The sequence below is a fragment of the Pseudophryne corroboree genome, chromosome 9, assembly GCF_028390025.1.
Source record: "Pseudophryne corroboree isolate aPseCor3 chromosome 9, aPseCor3.hap2, whole genome shotgun sequence".
NCBI lineage: Eukaryota > Metazoa > Chordata > Amphibia > Anura > Myobatrachidae > Pseudophryne > Pseudophryne corroboree.
The window spans coordinates 38,009,345-38,030,602 of NC_086452.1; the positions used below are offsets into that span (position 1 = coordinate 38,009,345).

At 48.2% G+C, this 21,258-nt stretch overlaps 1 protein-coding gene across 4 annotated transcripts in view; it reads right to left on the reverse strand.

The window, feature by feature from the left end:
* PGM1 (phosphoglucomutase 1) overlaps positions 1–21,258 on the reverse strand; it is a 304,177-nt gene that overhangs the window by 232,247 nt on the left and 50,672 nt on the right. For all 4 annotated transcript variants that reach the window (XM_063939194.1, XM_063939190.1, XM_063939189.1 and 1 more), the window contains 2 exons: positions 7,132–7,343; positions 5,696–5,782 (listed from right to left, as the gene is read on the reverse strand). In XM_063939194.1, coding sequence (XP_063795264.1) covers positions 5,696–5,782; positions 7,132–7,343 — 299 coding nt within the window. The remainder of the gene's footprint in view (positions 1–5,695; positions 5,783–7,131; positions 7,344–21,258) is intronic.

Sequence of the window (21,258 nt, forward strand, 5' to 3'; positions counted from 1 at the left end):
TCACACACTTCACACCAAGCGGTCACGGAGGGTGCAGGGCGCTGCTGGGGGCGCCCTGGGCAGCAATATTTAATACCTTTATGGCAAAAGAATACATCACATATAGCCATTGAGGCTATATGTATGTATTTAACCCATGCCAGATATCTAAAACTCCGGGAGAAAAGCCCGCCGAAATAGGGGGCGGGGCTTATTCTCCTCAGCACACAGCGCCATTTTCCTGCTCAGCTCCGCTGTGAGGAAGGCTCCCAGGACTCTCCCCTGCACTGCACTACAGAAACAGGGTAAAACAGAGAGGGGGGGGCATTTTTTGGCGATATATTGGATATATTTAAGCTGCTATAAGGAACAACACTTATATAAGGTTGTTCCCATATATATTATAGCGCTTGGGTGTGTGCTGGCAAACTCTCCCTCTGTCTCCCCAAAGGGCTAGTGGGGTCCTGTCTTCGATAAGAGCATTCCCTGTGTGTCTGCTGTGTGTCGGTACGTGTGTGTCGACATGTATGAGGACGATGTTGGCGTGGAGGCAGAGCAATTGCCGATAATGGTGATGTCACCCCCCAGGGAGTCGACACCGGAATGGATGGCTTTGTTTATGGAATTACGTGATAATGTCAGCACATTACAAAAATCAGTTGACGACATGAGACGGCCGGCAAACCAGTTAGTACCTGCCCAGGCGTCTCAGACACCGTCTGGGGCTGTAAAGCGCCCTTTACCTCAGTCGGTCGACACAGACCCAGACACAGACACTGAATCTAGTGTCGACGGTGATGAAACAAACGTATTTTCAAGTAGGGCCACACGTTATATGATCACGGCAATGAAGGAGGCTTTGCATATCTCTGATACTGCAAGTACCACAAAAAGGGGTATTATGTGGGGGGTGAAAAAACTACCTGTAGTTTTTCCTGAATCAGGGGAATTAAATGATGTATGTGATGAAGCGTGGGTTAACCCAGATAGAAAAATGCTAATTTCAAAAAAGTTATTAGCATTATACCCTTTCCCGCCAGAGGTTAGGGCGCGCTGGGAAACACCCCCTAGGGTGGATAAGGCGCTCACACGCTTATCAAAACAAGTGGCGTTACCGTCTCCTGATACGGCCGCCCTCAAGGATCCAGCGGATAGGAGACTGGAAACTACCCTAAAAAGTATATACACACATACTGGTGTTATACTGCGACCGGCCATCGCCTCAGCCTGGATGTGCAGTGCTGGGGTCGTCTGGTTGGATTCCCTGACTGAAAATATTGATACCCTGGATAGGGACAGTATTTTATTAACTATAGAGCAATTAAAGGATGCTTTCCTTTATATGCGAGATGCGCAGAGAGATATTTGCACTCTGGCATCGAGAGTAAATGCGATGTCCATATCTGCCAGAAGGAGTTTATGGACGCGACAGTGGTCAGGTGATGCGGATTCCAAACGACATATGGAAGTATTGCCGTATAAAGGGGAGGAATTATTTGGCGTCGGTCTATCGGATCTGGTGGCCACGGCAACTGCCGGAAAATCCACTTTTTTACCTCAGACCCCCTCCCAACAGAAAAAGACACCGTCTTTTCAGCCGCAGTCCTTTCGTTCCTATAAGAACAAGCGAACAAAAGGACAGTCATATCTGCCTCGGGGCAGAGGAAGGGGTAAGAGAGGGCAGCAAGCAGCCCCTGCCCAGGAACAGAAGCCCTCCCAGGGTTCTGCAAAGCCCTCAGCATGACGCTGGGGCCTTACAAGCGGACTCAGGAACGGTGGGGGGTCGACTCAAGAATTTCAGCGCACAGTGGGCTTGCTCACAGGTGGACCCCTGGATTCTGCAGGTAGTATCTCAGGGTTACAGGTTGGAATTCGAGAAGTCTCCCCCTCGCCGGTTCCTAAAGTCTGCTTTGCCAACGTCTCCCTCAGACAGGGCGACGGTATTGGAAGCCATTCACAAGCTGTTTTCTCAGCAGGTGATAGTCCAGGTACCCCTCCTACAACAGGGAAAGGGGTATTACTCCACGCTATTTGTGGTACCGAAGCCGGACGGCTCGGTAAGACCTATTCTAAATCTGAAATCTTTGAACCTGTACATACAAAAATTCAAGTTCAAGATGGAGTCACTCAGAGCAGTGATAGCGAATCTGGAAGAAGGGGACTTTATGGTGTCCCTGGACATAAAAGATGCTTACCTGCATGTCCCAATTTGCCCTTCACATCAAGGGTACCTCAGGTTCGTGGTGCAAAACTGTCATTATCAGTTTCAGACGCTGCCGTTTGGATTGTCCACGGCACCTCGGGTCTTTACCAAGGTAATGGCCGAAATGATGATTCTTCTGCGAAGAAGAGGCGTATTAATTATCCCTTACTTGGACGATCTCCTGATAAGGGCAAGGTCCAGAGAACAGCTGGAGGACGGAGTAGCACTAACCCAAGTAGTGCTGCAACAACACGGGTGGATTCTGAATTTTCCAAAATCTCAGTTGACCCCGACAACACGTCTGCTGTTCCTGGGAATGATTCTGGACACGGTTCAGAAAAAGGTGTTTCTTCCGGAGGAGAAAGCCAGGGAGTTATCCGAACTTGTCAGGAACCTCCTAAAACCAGGGACAGTGTCTGTGCATCAATGCACAAGAGTCCTGGGAAAGATGGTGGCTTCTTACGAAGCGATTCCATTCGGCAGATTCCACGCACGAACTTTTCAGTGGGATCTGCTGGACAAATGGTCCGGATCGCATCTGCAGATGCATCAGCGGATAACCTTATCGCCACGGACAAGGGTGTCTCTTCTGTGGTGGTTGCAGAGTGCTCATCTGTTAGAAGGCCGCAGATTCGGCATACAGGACTGGGTCCTGGTGACCACGGATGCCAGTCTGAGAGGCTGGGGAGCGGTCACACAAGGAAGAAACTTCCAGGGAGTATGGTCAAGCCTGGAGATGTCTCTTCACATAAATATACTGGAGCTAAGAGCGATTTACAATGCTCTAAGTCTGGCAAAACCCCTGCTTCAGGGTCAGCCGGTGTTGATCCAGTCGGACAACATCACGGCAGTCGCCCACGTAAACAGACAGGGCGGCACAAGAAGCAGGACAGCAATGGCAGAAGCTGCAAGGATTCTTCGCTGGGCAGAAGATCATGTGATAGCACTGTCAGCAGTATTCATTCCGGGAGTGGACAACTGGGAAGCAGACTTCCTCAGCAGACACGATCTACACCCGGGAGAGTGGGGACTTCATCCAGAAGTCTTCCACATGATTGTGAACCGTTGGGAAAAACCAATGGTGGATATGATGGCGTCCCGCCTCAACAAAAAACTGGACAGGTATTGCGCCAGGTCAAGAGATCCTCAGGCAATAGCTGTGGACGCTCTGGTATCACCGTGGGTGTTCCAGTCAGTGTATGTGTTCCCTCCTCTGCCTCTCATACCAAAAGTACTGAGAATTATACGGCAAAAGGGAGTAAGAACGATACTAGTGGCTCCGGATTGGCCAAGAAGAACTTGGTACCCGGAACTTCAAGAGATGCTCACGGAGGATCCGTGGCCTCTACCTCTAAGACGGGACCTGCTTCAGCAGGGACCGTATCTATTCCAAGACTTACCGCGGCTGCGTTTGACGGCATGGCGGTTGAACGCCGAATTCTAAAGGAAAAAGGCATTCCGGAAGAGGTCATTCCTACACTGGTAAAAGCCAGGAAGGAGGTGACTGCACAACATTATCACCGCATTTGGAGAAAATATGTTGCGTGGTGTGAGGCCAGGAAGGCCCCCACGGAGGAATTTCAACTGGGTCGATTCCTACATTTCCTGCAAACAGGATTGTCTATGGGCCTCAAATTGGGATCCATTAAGGTTCAAATTTCGGCCCTGTCGATTTTCTTCCAGAAAGAATTGGCTTCAGTTCCTGAAGTCCAGACTTTTGTAAAAGGAGTACTACATATACAGCCCCCGGTTGTGCCCCCAGTGGCACCGTGGGATCTTAATGTAGTCTTGGATTTTCTCAAATCCCATTGGTTTGAGCCGCTCAAATCGGTGGAGCTGAAGTATCTTACATGGAAAGTAACCATGCTACTGGCCCTGGCTTCAGCCAGGAGAGTATCAGAATTGGCGGCTTTATCATATAAGAGCCCATATCTGATTTTCCATACGGACAGGGCAGAACTGCGGACGCGTCCTCATTTTCTGCCTAAGGTGGTGTCAGCGTTTCACCTGAACCAGCCTATTGTGGTGCCTGCGGCTACTAACGAGTTGGAGGATTCCAAGTTGTTGGACGTGGTCCGGGCATTGAAAATATATATTTCAAGAACGGCGGGAGTCAGAAAGTCTGACTCACTGCTCATATTGTATGCACCCAACAAGATGGGTGCTCCTGCTTCTAAGCAGACGATTGCTCGTTGGATTTGTAGCACAATTCAACTTGCACATTCTGTGGCAGGCTTGCCACAACCTAAATCTGTCAAGGCCCATTCCACAAGGAAAGTGGGCTCATCCTGGGCGGCTGCCCGGGGAGTCTCGGCATTACAACTCTGCCGAGCTGCTACTTGGTCAGGGGCAAACACGTTTGCAAAATTCTACAAATTTGATACCCTGGCTGAGGAGGACCTTGAGTTCTCTCATTCGGTGCTGCAGAGTCATCCGCACTCTCCCGCCCGTTTGGGAGCTTTGGTATAATCCCCATGGTCCTGACGGAGTCCCCAGCATCCACTTAGGACGTTAGAGAAAATAAGAATTTACTTACCGATAATTCTATTTCTCGTAGTCCGTAGTGGATGCTGGGCGCCCATCCCAAGTGCGGATTGTCTGCAATACTTGTACATAGTTATTGTTACAAAAAAAATCGGGTTGTTATTTGTTGTGAGCCGTCTGTTCAGAGGCTCCTACGTTTGTCATACTGTTAACTGGGTTCAGATCACAAGTTATACGGTGTGATTGGTGTGGCTGGTATGAGTCTTACTCGGGGTTCAATATCCTTCCTTATTGTGTACGCTCGTCCGGGCACAGTATCCTAACTGAGGCTTGGAGGAGGGTCATAGGGGGAGGAGCCAGTACACACCACCTAATCCTAAAGCTTTATTTTTGTGCCCTGTCTCCTGCGGAGCCGCTATTCCCCATGGTCCTGACGGAGTCCCCAGCATCCACTACGGACTACGAGAAATAGAATTATCGGTAAGTAAATTCTTATTATACAATAGCTGTTACACACCGCAAGTACACGGTGGGCGGCACAACTGACAGCTCGGACGTGTCAGCTCTTTATATACAATGTACACATGCTGTGCAGTTTGCTTTCATCTAGAACAGACTACAACCAACCAGCTCCCATTAATGAAGCCAAACACAGTGTGGAATGATCGCTGACACATTCATCATAGCCGCGTCCAAGCAGGTCATCGTATGTACTAAACGTCAGTATGTACTGAGACTATTTCTACAGTCCTTCCTGTCCCTGACTGCCATAATGATTCCTCCCCATGTCAGTGGTGATCTATGGATCCTCGGCAACTCAGATTTGCTCAGTCTGTCTGTTACCAAAGGACTGCGCTACGTAACGGACCAAAGACGTCAGATCTGCCGTAACCTATACAGTGTTTTTTTTATAAGGATTGAAATCAGCCACTTGGGAATCGATATGTTCCAGATTTCCAGTATGCATAATTCATTGTTACTGGTATTAAATAATGAGGATATACAATGAGACCTTTCCCGGGCACGTACCTTATTGTAGTCCAGTTTGCCGCTGCTGTTTACGTCAGCTAACTGGAGAACCGCATTCACCTCTTCCTGAGACATCTTTTCTCCTTTCTGCAAACAGTAATGGATGCGTCTTACACCATGGAAGAGAACACTATCACCCCCCAGCTGCCAGTATATATACACATGAACGCGGATCGGCTGCCATTACTGCTTTGCCTGCATGTAAATATAAGCCTGTATTCGCCCGTGTTGTGGCATCTTCGCTGTCCGCTGCCACCCTATCTATAAGCTTGGTGTGGTACTAGTCACATTCATCATTGCGCACTTATACCAGCCTACACAAGACGCAAATGATAACTGGCGTATCTAAGCTTACAGAAGAGAACGAAGGCTGCGCTCAGATTTTCCCGTATTATACATGGTACCCGCTGTGTGCTATATGCCATATATGACTACATATATTAACGGGTTGGGGCTGTTTTGAAGGCGCACGGGTTACCGGGCCGCAAAATGGGGGGAAGTGGGGGGGTGCGAGCGCAACTAAGCCCCTTGCGCTCGCCACAGGTTTTATTCCCACGCTATGCAGACTGCCGGGATTTTCAGGGATGATGGTGTCGGTATTGTGACTGACAGTCACATAACTTCATCCCATATTAACATAAAACAAAGACAACGGATTCAACATTTATCACCACCGACACAAAGCTATAACTCTGAGGAATTTGTTCATATATTGCTAAAAACCATTTAGGTTGCAGCTCGTCACGTCCCTGCGCTAGAATATATATATATATATATATATATATATATATGTTTGTTACACTGAGCATAAGCTAACATGTACTTGTATGTTGAAGGTCCAGCGCTATGGGATACAAGTAAATGATGATATAAAAGTGGTTATACGTTTTTGGGTCGTGTCCCCTCATTGCCCGTCTCCCTTCCCGTATAGCAAATGGGGAACCCCCTGGAACCACAGCGGTTACCTGGCTCTAAGAACTGAACCACTCCATGTAACTGAGAGTGCAGTGCTGCAGTGAACAGGGCGTGGCTGCGTATGCAGGCGGTCCAGCGCCACGATCAGCTCTGAATAAGGCCCACTGGGCAGAGCCCACCTTCCTATATGCTATACGGGGGGGGGGGGGGGGGGGGCACAGTTCCTGGGCGTACTAAAGCTAACACGTTTCTACTGGCACAAACAGAATAAGGTGAAAATATTGACAAATTATTTAATAATGGTTCAAACAGCGCTGACATTGTAAAACAAACAGCAGGATGAGTGGACACGCCACGTGGACAACAACACGTACCTCAGCGGTGTAAAAGACGCTGGCGCTATTGCGGTCTATAGTGACGTTTCATGCTAGAATTTAGATAAAGGGTCGGCCAGCTTCTTTACGGACAGGGGTAATAATTCAGCAATGAGAGGAATGGATAAAAGGATTTGCAGTACGCACCGTAGTGAGGATCTTGTGCAGGTCGCTATGTAGAATATATTCCTTGTTAGCGGGATCCATCTTCCGGAAGGCTTTCAGAAGTTCGGCTTTGCTGGCCGGTTTCTCTTTTTTCACAATGGCACAAAAATCATCAAAGTTTAGTTCCTTGGTCTTTGCTGTCCAGTATCTGCTAAGGGTCCTGTTAGATGGGTTCCGTCCGGCCTGCTGGAGAACTGCACAGAGAGAGGGACGTATAAAGTACACTGTAAGGCCGGACAATCACAGGAGCCCGGCAGGAACATAGGTAAAGAATTAGCTGCCAGTGCCAAACGAGAACTTTTTATACCATCTGTTATGGTCCTTTAAATGGAAAATACATGCTATTCGTATCAGGGTTCTTTTTCATTTTACTGTATTTCTTAGTCCGCTCTAATCTTAGGGCCTAATTCAGACCTGATCGCTGGGCTGCTAATTGTGCTGTCCTGTGATCAGACAGTCGCCGCCCCCAGGGGAGTGTATATTCGCCGTGCAAGTGTGCGACCGCATGTGTACACCGTGCTACAAATATCCCTCAGTCAGTGGACAGCTGCAAATCCGTTCGCACCTCACTCACCAGTGAAAGTTTTTACCAGTGTGTGCGCAGCCCGGGACTTACAGTGCGATAGAATCAGGCTCGGAGCTGATATCACACACCCGCCCTGAATACGCTTGGGAACGCCTGCGTTTTCCCAGACACTCCCAGAAAACAGTCAGTTACCACCCACAAACGTCCTCTTCTAGTTAATCAGCGTGCGAATGGCTGTGTGATTGAAATTTTCGCACCAGCTTGTCGCTGTTTGGCGATGCCTGTTGTTGTTTGGCGACGCGCGTGCGCGTTGCGGTGCATACTCATGCGCAGTCAATTGATAATCACCTGCTGTGCGAAAACGCACAGCAGTAATCAGGTCTGAATCGGTCCCTTAATGCACTTTGCAGACGTTAACAAGCTTTACAGATACTCAGCTGTGAGCGTGACCTAAAAGATCCGAATTCAATATTATTTTCCACCACACTGTGTATACTGTATATGGTTTTGTTACGATGCCCCCATAAACACAGAGGTAAATTTACTCAAGGTTCTAAAATTGAAAAGTGGTGATGTTACCCACAACAAACTCACCAATTTTTTATTTGTTTACTTAATTTACCCCAAAGAGTCATATTCTTCTAATGATCGTAAATATTGCAAAGAATAATTATACTTCCATTGACATATATCATTAGTACATTCTTACCATAAAAGCGTTTGGGAGACGCGTAACCCACTAACAGCGCACCCCAGTGGTCAGTTAGTCATGAAACACTGTTGACCATCTAATGGCCCTCATTCCGAGTTGATCGCTCGCTAGCTACTTTTTGCATGTAGCCGTGCAAACGCATAGTCGCCGCCCACGGGGGAGTGTATTTTCGCTTTGCAAGTGTGCGATCTCATGTGCACACGAGCGGGACGAAAAAGTTTTTTGCAGTTTCTGAGTAGGTGTGAACTTACTCAGCCTTGCGATCACTTCAGCCTGTTCGGTCCCGGAACTGACGTCAGACCCCCGCCCTGCAAACGCCTGCGTTTTCCCTACCACTCCCAGAAAACGGTCAGTTGACACCCACAAACGCCCTCTTTCTGTCAATCTCCTTGCGATCGGTTGTGCGAATGGATTCGTCGCTAGAAGCAATGCACAGCAACGATGCTGTCTGTACCCGTACGACGCGCTTGCGCATTGCGGTGCTCGCGCAGTAGTAACCTGATCGCTGAGCTGCGAAAATCTGCAGCGTGCGTTCAACTCGGAATGACCCCCAATACCTCTTCGAGGAAGCATCTCTCAGACATTGGAGTACCACTGTCCAGTGCACTGCTCTATAAAATGTATTCCGTATCCTTATATAGCCTGTGACTTATATTCCATGATCATTATTCTCTTTCCTGCACATTTGTCGCCCGAGGATACGATCTAGATTGCGTATACTGTTAACCCCTTAGGCCCTGGATCCTGGCAGGCTGCACTCTGCAGACGAAGGAGGGTTTAATCATCATTTAATGATGGGAAATATTTGGTATTCTAACGGCCTGTTCTCTGCGACCTTGACACCAGCTCTCGTATAATAATAATTGGTCAATTGCTTAAGTGGCTCGTGGAAGGAGATGAAAGACATAACAAGCCGAAAGGAGATAACATTTGTTCTCACTGTTACTATTTTTGAAGCAGGATTATGAGGAACCTGCCATTAGCTGCTGGGGAAAAAAAATCTTTTGCCCTAATGTTGAAAGCCTTCATTAGTTTAAGCACATCTGCTGAATGTGACCGCCTGTTAAACTATCCATGGCGTAATTAGGATATCACGACTGAAGAAATCCAACGTGTCATCAGGATTTATCTCTCCATCAACGTACCAGAACGGCACGGTTTAACTCCCGCTGTGCTGGCTGCCACCAATCCGCTCTACTGTGGAGCTTGGCAGGTGGACCTGCCTCTCACTGGGGCTGTGGCGGCACTGATGTGTACCCCCCCGGCTGTCATTGTGTAGGCTGGATCCAGTGCCTCGTGCCTCAATGGGGTAACTGTTTTCTAGTATATTTCTAAGGCCGCCCTGTCACAAATGTTGGGTCACCTTACAAAATTAATTTGCTGCTTTGTCGGTGCAATGCGGAAAGAATCGTTTATAAAGGTTGGGGCTGTTTTACCGGCGCCCGGGATCCTGTCGGTCAGCATCCCGACGCCGAGGTCGCTGAGCCTATACGCAGGGGCCACCACGCTCACCGCAGGTTCTATTCCCAATCCACGGGTGTCGTGGACACCCACTAGTGGGAATAGTCCCTGTTAGTTGGCATGCCGACTGTTGGGATTTTCAGGGGGCGGGATGGAGGCGTCTGTCTCCTGACCGCCGGTCACATGGCTACATCCAGTTTATACACACTGTACAATAAAATACTCCGGGCTCCCGATTTTTGGCAAATTGGTACAATAATTTTATATTGTGTACCTAGCTTGCACGTACAAGTCTTTCACCTGCAGAGAGGACCAAGTACTGAATAGAAGGAAACAACCACTGGCTGTACTGTAAGTATATGACACCTTAAGTCATTGTCAAGATCCTATATAAGTCCTTTCTGCACATTGGGGGCAAGTGCAAAACCAGACACCTATCACGATTTTCCTGTACAATTGTAAAAAAAACAAACGCGACGCATGAAGCGTGTACAGTGCCAAGTGTCGGATCTCAAGCGGACTTAGGGGCCTAATTCAAACCTGATCGGTGCTGTGCACCTTCGGACAGCAGCCGATCAGATCTGAACTGTGCATGCCACGGTGCGCCGGCGCCGCAGTGCACCGGCTCATGCCAGACAGCCGACGCCCGTCTCAGCCCTGCGATTGCCTCGTTTGGCCACCGTTTAGGGGGCACGGTCCGGGCAACGCAGGCGTGCCTGGACCGTGCATGGGATGGGCCGCGGCGGCTGCGTGACGTCACACGTAGCCGTTGTGACCCTCACAGCGACGAGTAGCTTCCTGCCAGCGCGCAGGAGCTGCTCTGGCTGGGAGCTGCGCTGGCTGGGAGCTACTCTTCAAGTACAAAAGCATCGCCACTGTGCGATGCTTTTGTACTTGTGCGGGGGGGGGGGGGGGTTAGGGCCTGACATGCGGGGCGGACTAGCCCTGTGCTGCGCGTCCCCCCCGCTTGTCAGTGTGACTGATTGTAGATGTGCTAAATTTAGCACATCTATGATCAGGTCTGAATTAGGCCCTTAGCCTTTCGTGAAGTGGGTGATTAGCATGAAGAGAGTCTTCTGGGAGTATCATGGGTGTGTAGCCAGACTTCCGCGCTTGTGTGAGGCGTGAGGATGCGTAACAAACTCCGGTTTCCAACGGATCTCTCGTAGACGGGACTCACATTAGCATAAAGTAGTAAATCTGGCTGCTGCGGACTCTGCACTTCTGGCTGCTTTGCGCCTGATGCAGAATCCAGCACAGAAGCTGAGCTATATTGCACTTTGGGCCGGTGATAAGGAATATACCTGCTAGGGGAATCATTCGCTGTACAACCTGCTAGGGGAATCATTCGCTGTACAACCTGCTAGGGGAATCATTCATTGTACAACCTGCTAGGGGAATCATTCGCTGTACAACCTGCTAGGGGAATCATTCATTGTACAACCTGCTAGGGGAATCATTCGCTGTACAACCTGCTAGGGGAATCATTCATTGTACAACCTGCTAGGGGAATCATTCGTTGTACAACCTGCTAGGGGAATCATTCATTGTACAACCTGCTAGGGGAATCATTCGCTGTACAACCTGCTAGGGGAATCATTCATTGTACAACCTGCTAGGGGAATCATTCGCTGTACAACCTGCTAGGGGAATCATTCGCTGTACAACCTGCTAGGGGAATCATTCGTTGTACAACCTGCTAGGGGAATCATTCATTGTACAACCTGCTAGGGGAATCATTCATTGTACAACCTGCTAGGGGAATCATTCGCTGTACAACCTGCTAGGGGAATCATTCGCTGTACAACCTGCTAGGGGAATCATTCATTGTACAACCTGCTAGGGGAATTATTCGCTGTACAACCTGCTAGGGGAATCATTCATTGTACAACCTGCTAGGGGAATCATTCGCTGTACAACCTGCTAGGGGAATCATTCATTGTACAACCTGCTAGGGGAATCATTCGCTGTACAACCTGCTAGGGGAATCATTCATTGTACAACCTGCTAGGGGAATCATTCGCTGTACAACCTGCTAGGGGAATCATTCGCTGTACAACCTGCTAGGGGAATCATTCGCTGTACAACCTGCTAGGGGAATCATTCATTGTACAACCTGCTAGGGGAATCATTCGCTGTACAACCTGCTAGGGGAATCATTCATTGTACAACCTGCTAGGGGAATCATTCATTGTACAACCTGCTAGGGGAATCATTCACTGTACAACCTGCTAGGGGAATCATTCGCTGTACAACCTGCTAGGGGAATCATTCGCTGTACAACCTGCTAGGGGAATCATTCGCTGTACAACCTGCTAGGGGAATCATTCGCTGTACAACCTGCTAGGGGAATCATTCGCTGTACAACCTGCTAGGGGAATCATTCGCTGTACAACCTTCTAGGGGAATCATTCGCTGTACAACCTGCTAGGGGAATCATTCGTTGTACAACCTGCCAGGGGAATCATTCGCTGTACAACCTGCTAGGGGAATCATTCGCTGTACAACCTGCTAGGGGAATCATTCGTTGTACAACCTGCTAGGGGAATCATTCATTGTACAACCTGCTAGGGGAATCATTCGCTGTACAACCTGCTAGGGGAATCATTCGCTGTACAACCTGCTAGGGGAATCATTCGCTGTACAACCTGCTAGGGGAATCATTCGCTGTACAACCTGCTAGGGGAATCATTCGTTGTACAACCTGCTAGGGGAATCATTCGTTGTACAACCTGCTAGGGGAATCATTCGCTGCACAACGGGAATCATTCGTTGTACAACCTGCTAGGGGAATCATTCGCTGTACAACCTGCTAGGGGAATCATTCGTTGTACAACCTGCTAGGGGAATCATTCGCTGTACAACCTGCTAGGGGAATCATTCGCTGTACAACCTGCTAGGGGAATCATTCGCTGTACAACCTGCTAGGGGAATCATTCGCTGTACAACCTGCTAGGGGAATCATTCGCTGTACAACCTTCTAGGGGAATCATTCGCTGTACAACCTGCTAGGGGAATCATTCGTTGTACAACCTGCTAGGGGAATCATTCGCTGTACAACCTGCTAGGGGAATCATTCGCTGTACAACCTGCTAGGGGAATCATTCGTTGTACAACCTGCTAGGGGAATCATTCGTTGTACAACCTGCTAGGGGAATCATTCGCTGTACAACCTGCTAGGGGAATCATTCGCTGTACAACCTGCTAGGGGAATCATTCGCTGTACAACCTGCTAGGGGAATCATTCGTTGTACAACCTGCTAGGGGAATCATTCATTGTACAACCTGCTAGGGGAATCATTCATTGTACAACCTGCTAGGGGAATCATTCGCTGTACAACCTGCTAGGGGAATCATTCGCTGTACAACCTGCTAGGGGAATCATTCATTGTACAACCTGCTAGGGGAATTATTCGCTGTACAACCTGCTAGGGGAATCATTCATTGTACAACCTGCTAGGGGAATCATTCGCTGTACAACCTGCTAGGGGAATCATTCATTGTACAACCTGCTAGGGGAATCATTCATTGTACAACCTGCTAGGGGAATCATTCATTGTACAACCTGCTAGGGGAATCATTCGCTGTACAACCTGCTAGGGGAATCATTCGCTGTACAACCTGCTAGGGGAATCATTCGCTGTACAACCTGCTAGGGGAATCATTCATTGTACAACCTGCTAGGGGAATCATTCGCTGTACAACCTGCTAGGGGAATCATTCATTGTACAACCTGCTAGGGGAATCATTCATTGTACAACCTGCTAGGGGAATCATTCACTGTACAACCTGCTAGGGGAATCATTCGCTGTACAACCTGCTAGGGGAATCATTCGCTGTACAACCTGCTAGGGGAATCATTCGCTGTACAACCTGCTAGGGGAATCATTCGCTGTACAACCTGCTAGGGGAATCATTCGCTGTACAACCTGCTAGGGGAATCATTCGCTGTACAACCTTCTAGGGGAATCATTCGCTGTACAACCTGCTAGGGGAATCATTCGTTGTACAACCTGCTAGGGGAATCATTCGCTGTACAACCTGCTAGGGGAATCATTCGCTGTACAACCTGCTAGGGGAATCATTCGTTGTACAACCTGCTAGGGGAATCATTCGCTGTACAACCTGCTAGGGGAATCATTCGCTGTACAACCTGCTAGGGGAATCATTCGCTGTACAACCTGCTAGGGGAATCATTCGCTGTACAACCTGCTAGGGGAATCATTCGTTGTACAACCTGCTAGGGGAATCATTCATTGTACAACCTGCTAGGGGAATCATTCATTGTACAACCTGCTAGGGGAATCATTCGCTGTACAACCTGCTAGGGGAATCATTCGCTGTACAACCTGCTAGGGGAATCATTCATTGTACAACCTGCTAGGGGAATTATTCGCTGTACAACCTGCTAGGGGAATCATTCATTGTACAACCTGCTAGGGGAATCATTCGCTGTACAACCTGCTAGGGGAATCATTCATTGTACAACCTGCTAGGGGAATCATTCATTGTACAACCTGCTAGGGGAATCATTCATTGTACAACCTGCTAGGGGAATCATTCGCTGTACAACCTGCTAGGGGAATCATTCGCTGTACAACCTGCTAGGGGAATCATTCGCTGTACAACCTGCTAGGGGAATCATTCATTGTACAACCTGCTAGGGGAATCATTCGCTGTACAACCTGCTAGGGGAATCATTCATTGTACAACCTGCTAGGGGAATCATTCATTGTACAACCTGCTAGGGGAATCATTCACTGTACAACCTGCTAGGGGAATCATTCGCTGTACAACCTGCTAGGGGAATCATTCATTGTACAACCTGCTAGGGGAATCATTCGCTGTACAACCTGCTAGGGGAATCATTCATTGTACAACCTGCTAGGGGAATCATTCATTGTACAACCTGCTAGGGGAATCATTCATTGTACAACCTGCTAGGGGAATCATTCGCTGTACAACCTGCTAGGGGAATCATTCATTGTACAACCTGCTAGGGGAATCATTCATTGTACAACCTGCTAGGGGAATCATTCGCTGTACAACCTGCTAGGGGAATCATTCGCTGTACAACCTGCTAGGGGAATCATTCGTTGTACAACCTGCTAGGGGAATCATTCATTGTACAACCTGCTAGGGGAATCATTCGCTGTACAACCTGCTAGGGGAATCATTCGCTGTACAACCTGCTAGGGGAATCATTCATTGTACAACCTGCTAGGGGAATCATTCGCTGTACAACCTGCTAGGGGAATCATTCATTGTACAACCTGCTAGGGGAATCATTCGCTGTACAACCTGCTAGGGGAATCATTCGCTGTACAACCTGCTAGGGGAATCATTCATTGTACAACCTGCTAGGGGAATCATTCATTGTACAACCTGCTAGGGGAATCATTCATTGTACAACCTGCTAGGGGAATCATTCGCTGTACAACCTGCTAGGGGAATCATTCATTGTACAACCTGCTAGGGGAATCATTCGCTGTACAACCTGCTAGGGGAATCATTCGCTGTACAACCTGCTAGGGGAATCATTCATTGTAGAACCTGCTAGGGGAATCATTCATTGTACAACCTGCTAGGGGAATCATTCATTGTACAACCTGCTAGGGGAATCATTCGCTGTACAACCTGCTAGGGGAATCATTCATTGTACAACCTGCTAGGGGAATCATTCGCTGTACAACCTGCTAGGGGAATCATTCGCTGTACAACCTGCTAGGGGAATCATTCATTGTACAACCTGCTAGGGGAATCATTCGCTGTACAACCTGCTAGGGGAATCATTCGCTGTACAACCTGCTAGGGGAATCATTCATTGTACAACCTGCTAGGGGAATCATTCATTGTACAACCTGCTAGGGGAATCATTCATTGTACAACCTGCTAGGGGAATCATTCGCTGTACAACCTGCTAGGGGAATCATTCATTGTACAACCTGCTAGGGGAATCATTCGCTGTACAACCTGCTAGTGGAATCATTCGCTGTACAACCTGCTAGGGGAATCATTCGCTGTACAACCTGCTAGGGGAATCATTCGCTGTACAACCTGCTAGGGGAATCATTCGCTGTACAACCTGCTAGGGGAATCATTCGCTGTACAACCTGCTAGGGGAATCATTCGTTGTACAACCTGCTAGGGGAATCATTCGTTGTACAACCTGCTAGGGGAATCATTCGCTGCACAACCTGCTAGGGGAATCATTCGCTGTACAACCTGCTAGGGGAATCATTCGCTGTACAACCTGCTAGGGGAATCATTCGCTGTACAACCTGCTAGGGGAATCATTCGCTGTACAACCTGCTAGGGGAATCATTCGCTGTACAACCTGCTAGGGGAATCATTCATTGTACAACCTGCTAGGGGAATCATTCGCTGTACAACCTGCTAGGGGAATCATTCGCTGTACAACCTGCTAGGGGAATCATTCGCTGTACAACCTGCTAGGGGAATCATTCGCTGTACAACCTGCTAGGGGAATCATTCGTTGTACAACCTGCTAGGGGAATCATTCGTTGTACAACCTGCTAGGGGAATCATTCGCTGCACAACGGGAATCATTCGTTGTACAACCTGCTAGGGGAATCATTCGCTGTACAACCTGCTAGGGGAATCATTCGTTGTACAACCTGCTAGGGGAATCATTCGCTGCACAACGGGAATCATTCGTTGTACAACCTGCTAGGGGAATCATTCGCTGCACAACGGGAATCATTCGTTGTACAACCTGCTAGGGGAATCATTCGCTGTACAACCTGCTAGGGGAATCATTCGCTGTACAACCTGCTAGGGGAATCATTCGCTGTACAACCTGCTAGGGGAATCATTTGCTGTACAACCTGCTAGGGGAATCATTCGCTGTACAACCTGCTAGGGGAATCATTCGCTGTACAACCTGCTAGGGGAATCATTCGCTGTACAACCTGCTAGGGGAATCATTAGTTGTACAACCTGCTAGGGGAATCATTCACTGTACAACCTGCTAGGGGAATCATTCACTGTACAACCTGCTAGGGGAATCATTCGCTGTACAACCTGCTAGGGGAATCATTCGCTGTACAACCTGCTAGGGGAATCATTCGCTGTACAACCTGCTAGGGGAATCATTCACTGTAAAACCTGCTAGGGGAATCATTAGTTGTACAACCTGCTAGGGGAATCATTCACTGTACAACCTGCTAGGGGAATCATTCGCTGTACAACCTGCTAGGGGAATCATTCGCTGTACAACCTTCTAGGGGAATAATTCGCTGTACAACCTGCTAGGGGAATCATTCGTTGTACAACCTGCTAGGGGAATCATTCGTTGTACAACCTGCTAGGGGAATCATTCATTGTACAACCTGCTAGGGGAATCATTAGTTGTACAACCTGCTAGGGGAATCATTCGCTGTACAGTCTGCTAGGGGAATCATTCGTTGTACAACCTGCTAGGGGAATCATTCGCTGTACAACCTGCTAAGGGAATCATTCGTTGTACAACCTGCTAGGGGAATCATTCGCTGTACAACCTGCTAGGGGAATCATTCGTTGTACAACCTGCTAGGGGAATCATTCGCTGTACAACCTGCTAGGGGAATCATTCGCTGTACAACCTGCTAGGGGAATCATTCGCTGTACAACCTTCTAGGGGAATCATTCGCTGTACAACCTGCTAGGGGAATCATTCGCTGTACAACCTGCTAGGGGAATCATTCACTGTACAACCTGCTAGGGGAATCATTCGCTGTACAACCTGCTAGGGGAATCATTCGCTGTACAACCTTCTAGGGGAATCATTCGCTGTACAACCTGCTAGGGGAATCATTCGCTGTACAACCTGCTAGGGGAATCATTCACTGTACAACCTGCTAGGGGAATCATTCGTTGTACAACCTGCTAGGGGTATCATTCACTGTACAACCTGCTAGGGGAATCATTCGCTGTACAACCTGCTAGGGGAATCATTCGCTGTACAACCTTCTAGGGGAATCATTCGCTGTACAACCTGCTAGGGGAATCATTCATTGTACAACCTGCTAGGGGAATCATTCATTGTACAACCTGCTAGGGGAATCATTAGTTGTACAACCTGCTAGGGGAATCATTCGCTGTACAGTCTGCTAGGGGAATCATTCGCTGTACAACCTGCTAAGGGAATCATTCGTTGTACAACCTGCTAGGGGAATCATTCGCTGTACAACCTGCTAGGGGAATCATTCGTTGTACAACCTGCTAGGGGAATCATTCGCTGTACAACCTGCTAGGGGAATCATTCGCTGTACAACCTGCTAGGGGAATCATTCGCTGTACAACCTGCTAGGGGAATCATTCGTTGTACAACCTGCTAGGGGAATAATTCGTTGTACAACCTGCTAGGGGAATCATTCGCTGTACAACCTGCTAGGGGAATCATTCGCTGTACAACCTGCTAGGGGAATCATTCGTTGTACTACCTGCTAGGGGAATCATTCGTTGTACAACCTGCTAGGGGAATCATTCGCTGTACAACCTGCTAGGGGAATCATTCGTTGTACAACCTGCTAGGGGAATCATTCGTTGTACAACCTGCTAGGGGAATCATTCGCTGTACAACCTGCTAGGGGATTCATTCGCTGTACAACCTGCTAGGGGAATCATTCGTTGTACAACCTGCTAGGGGAATCATTCGTTGTACAACCTGCTAGGGGAATCATTCGTTGTACAACCTGCTAGGGGAATCATTCGCTGTACAACCTGCTAGGGAAATCATTCGCTGTACAGTCTGCTAGGGGAATCATTCGCTATACAACCTGCTAGGGGAATCATTCGTTGTACAACCTGCTAGGGGAATCATTCGCTGTACAACCTGCTAGGGGAATCATTTGTTGTACAACCTGCTAGGGGAATCATTCGTTGTACAACCTGCTAGGGGAATCATTCGTTGTACAACCTGCTAAGGGAATCATTCGCTGTACAACCTGCTAGGGGAATCATTCGCTGTACAACCTGCTAGGGGAATCATTCGTTGTACAACCTGCTAGGGGAATCATTCGTTGTACAACCTGCTAGGGGAATCATTCGTTGTACAACCTGCTAGGGGAATCATTCGCTGTACAACCTGCTAGGGGAATCATTCGCTGTACAGTCTGCTAGGGGAATCATTCGCTGTACAACCTGCTAGGGGAATCATTCGTTGTACAACCTGCTAGGGGAATCATTCGCTGTACAACCTGCTAGGGGAATCATTCGCTGTACAACCTGCTAGGGGAATCATTCGCTGTACAACCTGCTAGGGGAATCATTTGTTGTACAACCTGCTAGGGGAATCATTAGTTGTACAACCTGCTAGGGGAATCATTCGTTGTACAACCTGCTAGGGGAATCATTCGCTGTACAACCTGCTAGGGGAATCATTCGCTGTACAGTCTGCTAGGGGAATCATTCACTGTACAGTCTGCTAGGAGAATCATTCGTTGTACAACCTGCTAGGGGAATCATTCGCTGTACAACCTGCTAAGGGAATCATTCGTTGTACAACCTGCCAGGGGAATCATTCGCTGTACAACCTGCTAAGGGAATCATTCGTTGTACAACCTGCTAAGGGAATCATTCGTTGTACAACCTGCTAGGGGAATCATTCGCTGTACAGTCTGCTAGGGGAATCATTCACTGTACAGTCTGCTAGGAGACTCATTCGTTGTACAACCTGCTAGGGGAATCATTCGCTGTACAACCTGCTAAGGGAATCATTCGTTGTACAACCTGCCAGGGGAATCATTCGCTGTACAACCTGCTAAGGGAATCATTCGTTGTACAACCTGCTAGGGGAATCATTTGTTGTACTACCTGCTAGGGGAATCATTCGCTGTACAACCTGCTAGGGGAATCATTCGTTGTACAACATGCTAGGGGAATCATTCATTGAACAACCTGCTAGGGGAATCATTCGTTGTACAACCTGCTAGGGGAATCATTCGTTGTACAACCTGTTAGGGGAATCATTCGTTGTACAACCTGCTAGGGGAATCTTTCGTTGTACAACCTGCTAGGGGAATCATTTGTTATACTACCTGCTAGGGGAATCATTCGCTGTACAACCTGCTAGGGGAATCATTCGCTGTACAACCTGCTAGGGGAATCATTCGTTGTACAACCTGCTAGGGGAATCATTCATTGTACAACCTGCTAGGGGAATCATTTGTTGTACTACCTGCTAGGGGAATCATTCGCTGTACAACCTGCTAGGGGAATCATTCGCTGTACAACCTGCTAGGGGAATCATTCGCTGTACAACCTTGCTAGGGGAATCATTCGCTGTACAACCTGCTAGGGGAATCATTCGCTGTACAACCTGCTAGGGGAATCATTCGTTGTACAACCTGCTAGGGGAATCATTCATTGTACAACCTGCTAGGGGAATCATTTGTTGTACTACCTGCTAGGGGAATCATTCGCTGTACAACCTGCTAGGGGAATCATTCGCTGTACAACCTGCTAGGGGAATCATTCGTTGTACAACCTGCTAGGGGAATCATTCGCTGTACAGTCTGCTAGGGGAATCATTCACTGTACAGTCTGCTAGGAGACTCATTCGTTGTACAACCTGCTAGGGGAATCATTCGCTGTACAACCTGCTAAGGGAATCATTCGTTGTACAACCTGCCAGGGGAATCATTCGCTGTACAACCTGCTAAGGGAATCATTCGTTGTACAACCTGCTAGGGGAATCATTTGTTGTACTACCTGCTAGGGGAATCATTCGCTGTACAACCTGCTAGGGGAATCATTCGTTGTACAACATGCTAGGGGAATCATTCATTGAACAACCTGCTAGGGGAATCATTCGTTGTACAACCTGCTAGGGGAATCATTCGTTGTACAACCTGTTAGGGGAATCATTCGTTGTACAACCTGCTAGGGGAATCTTTCGTTGTACAACCTGCTAGGGGAATCATTTGTTATACTACCTGCTAGGGGAATCATTCGCTGTACAACCTGCTAGGGGAATCATTCGCTGTACAACCTGCTAGGGGAATCATTCGTTGTACAACCTGCTAGGGGAATCATTCATTGTACAACCTGCTAGGGGAATCATTTGTTGTACTACCTGCTAGGGGAATCATTCGCTGTACAACCTGCTAGGGGAATCATTCGCTGTACAACCTGCTAGGGGAATCATTCGCTGTACAACCTTGCTAGGGGAATCATTCGCTGTACAACCTGCTAGGGGAATCATTCGCTGTACAACCTGCTAGGGGAATCATTCGTTGTACAACCTGCTAGGGGAATCATTCATTGTACAACCTGCTAGGGGAATCATTTGTTGTACTACCTGCTAGGGAATCATTCGCTGTACAACCTGCTAGGGGAATCATTCGCTGTACAACCTGCTAGGGGAATCATTCGTTGTACAACCTGCTAGGGGAATCATTCGCTGTAC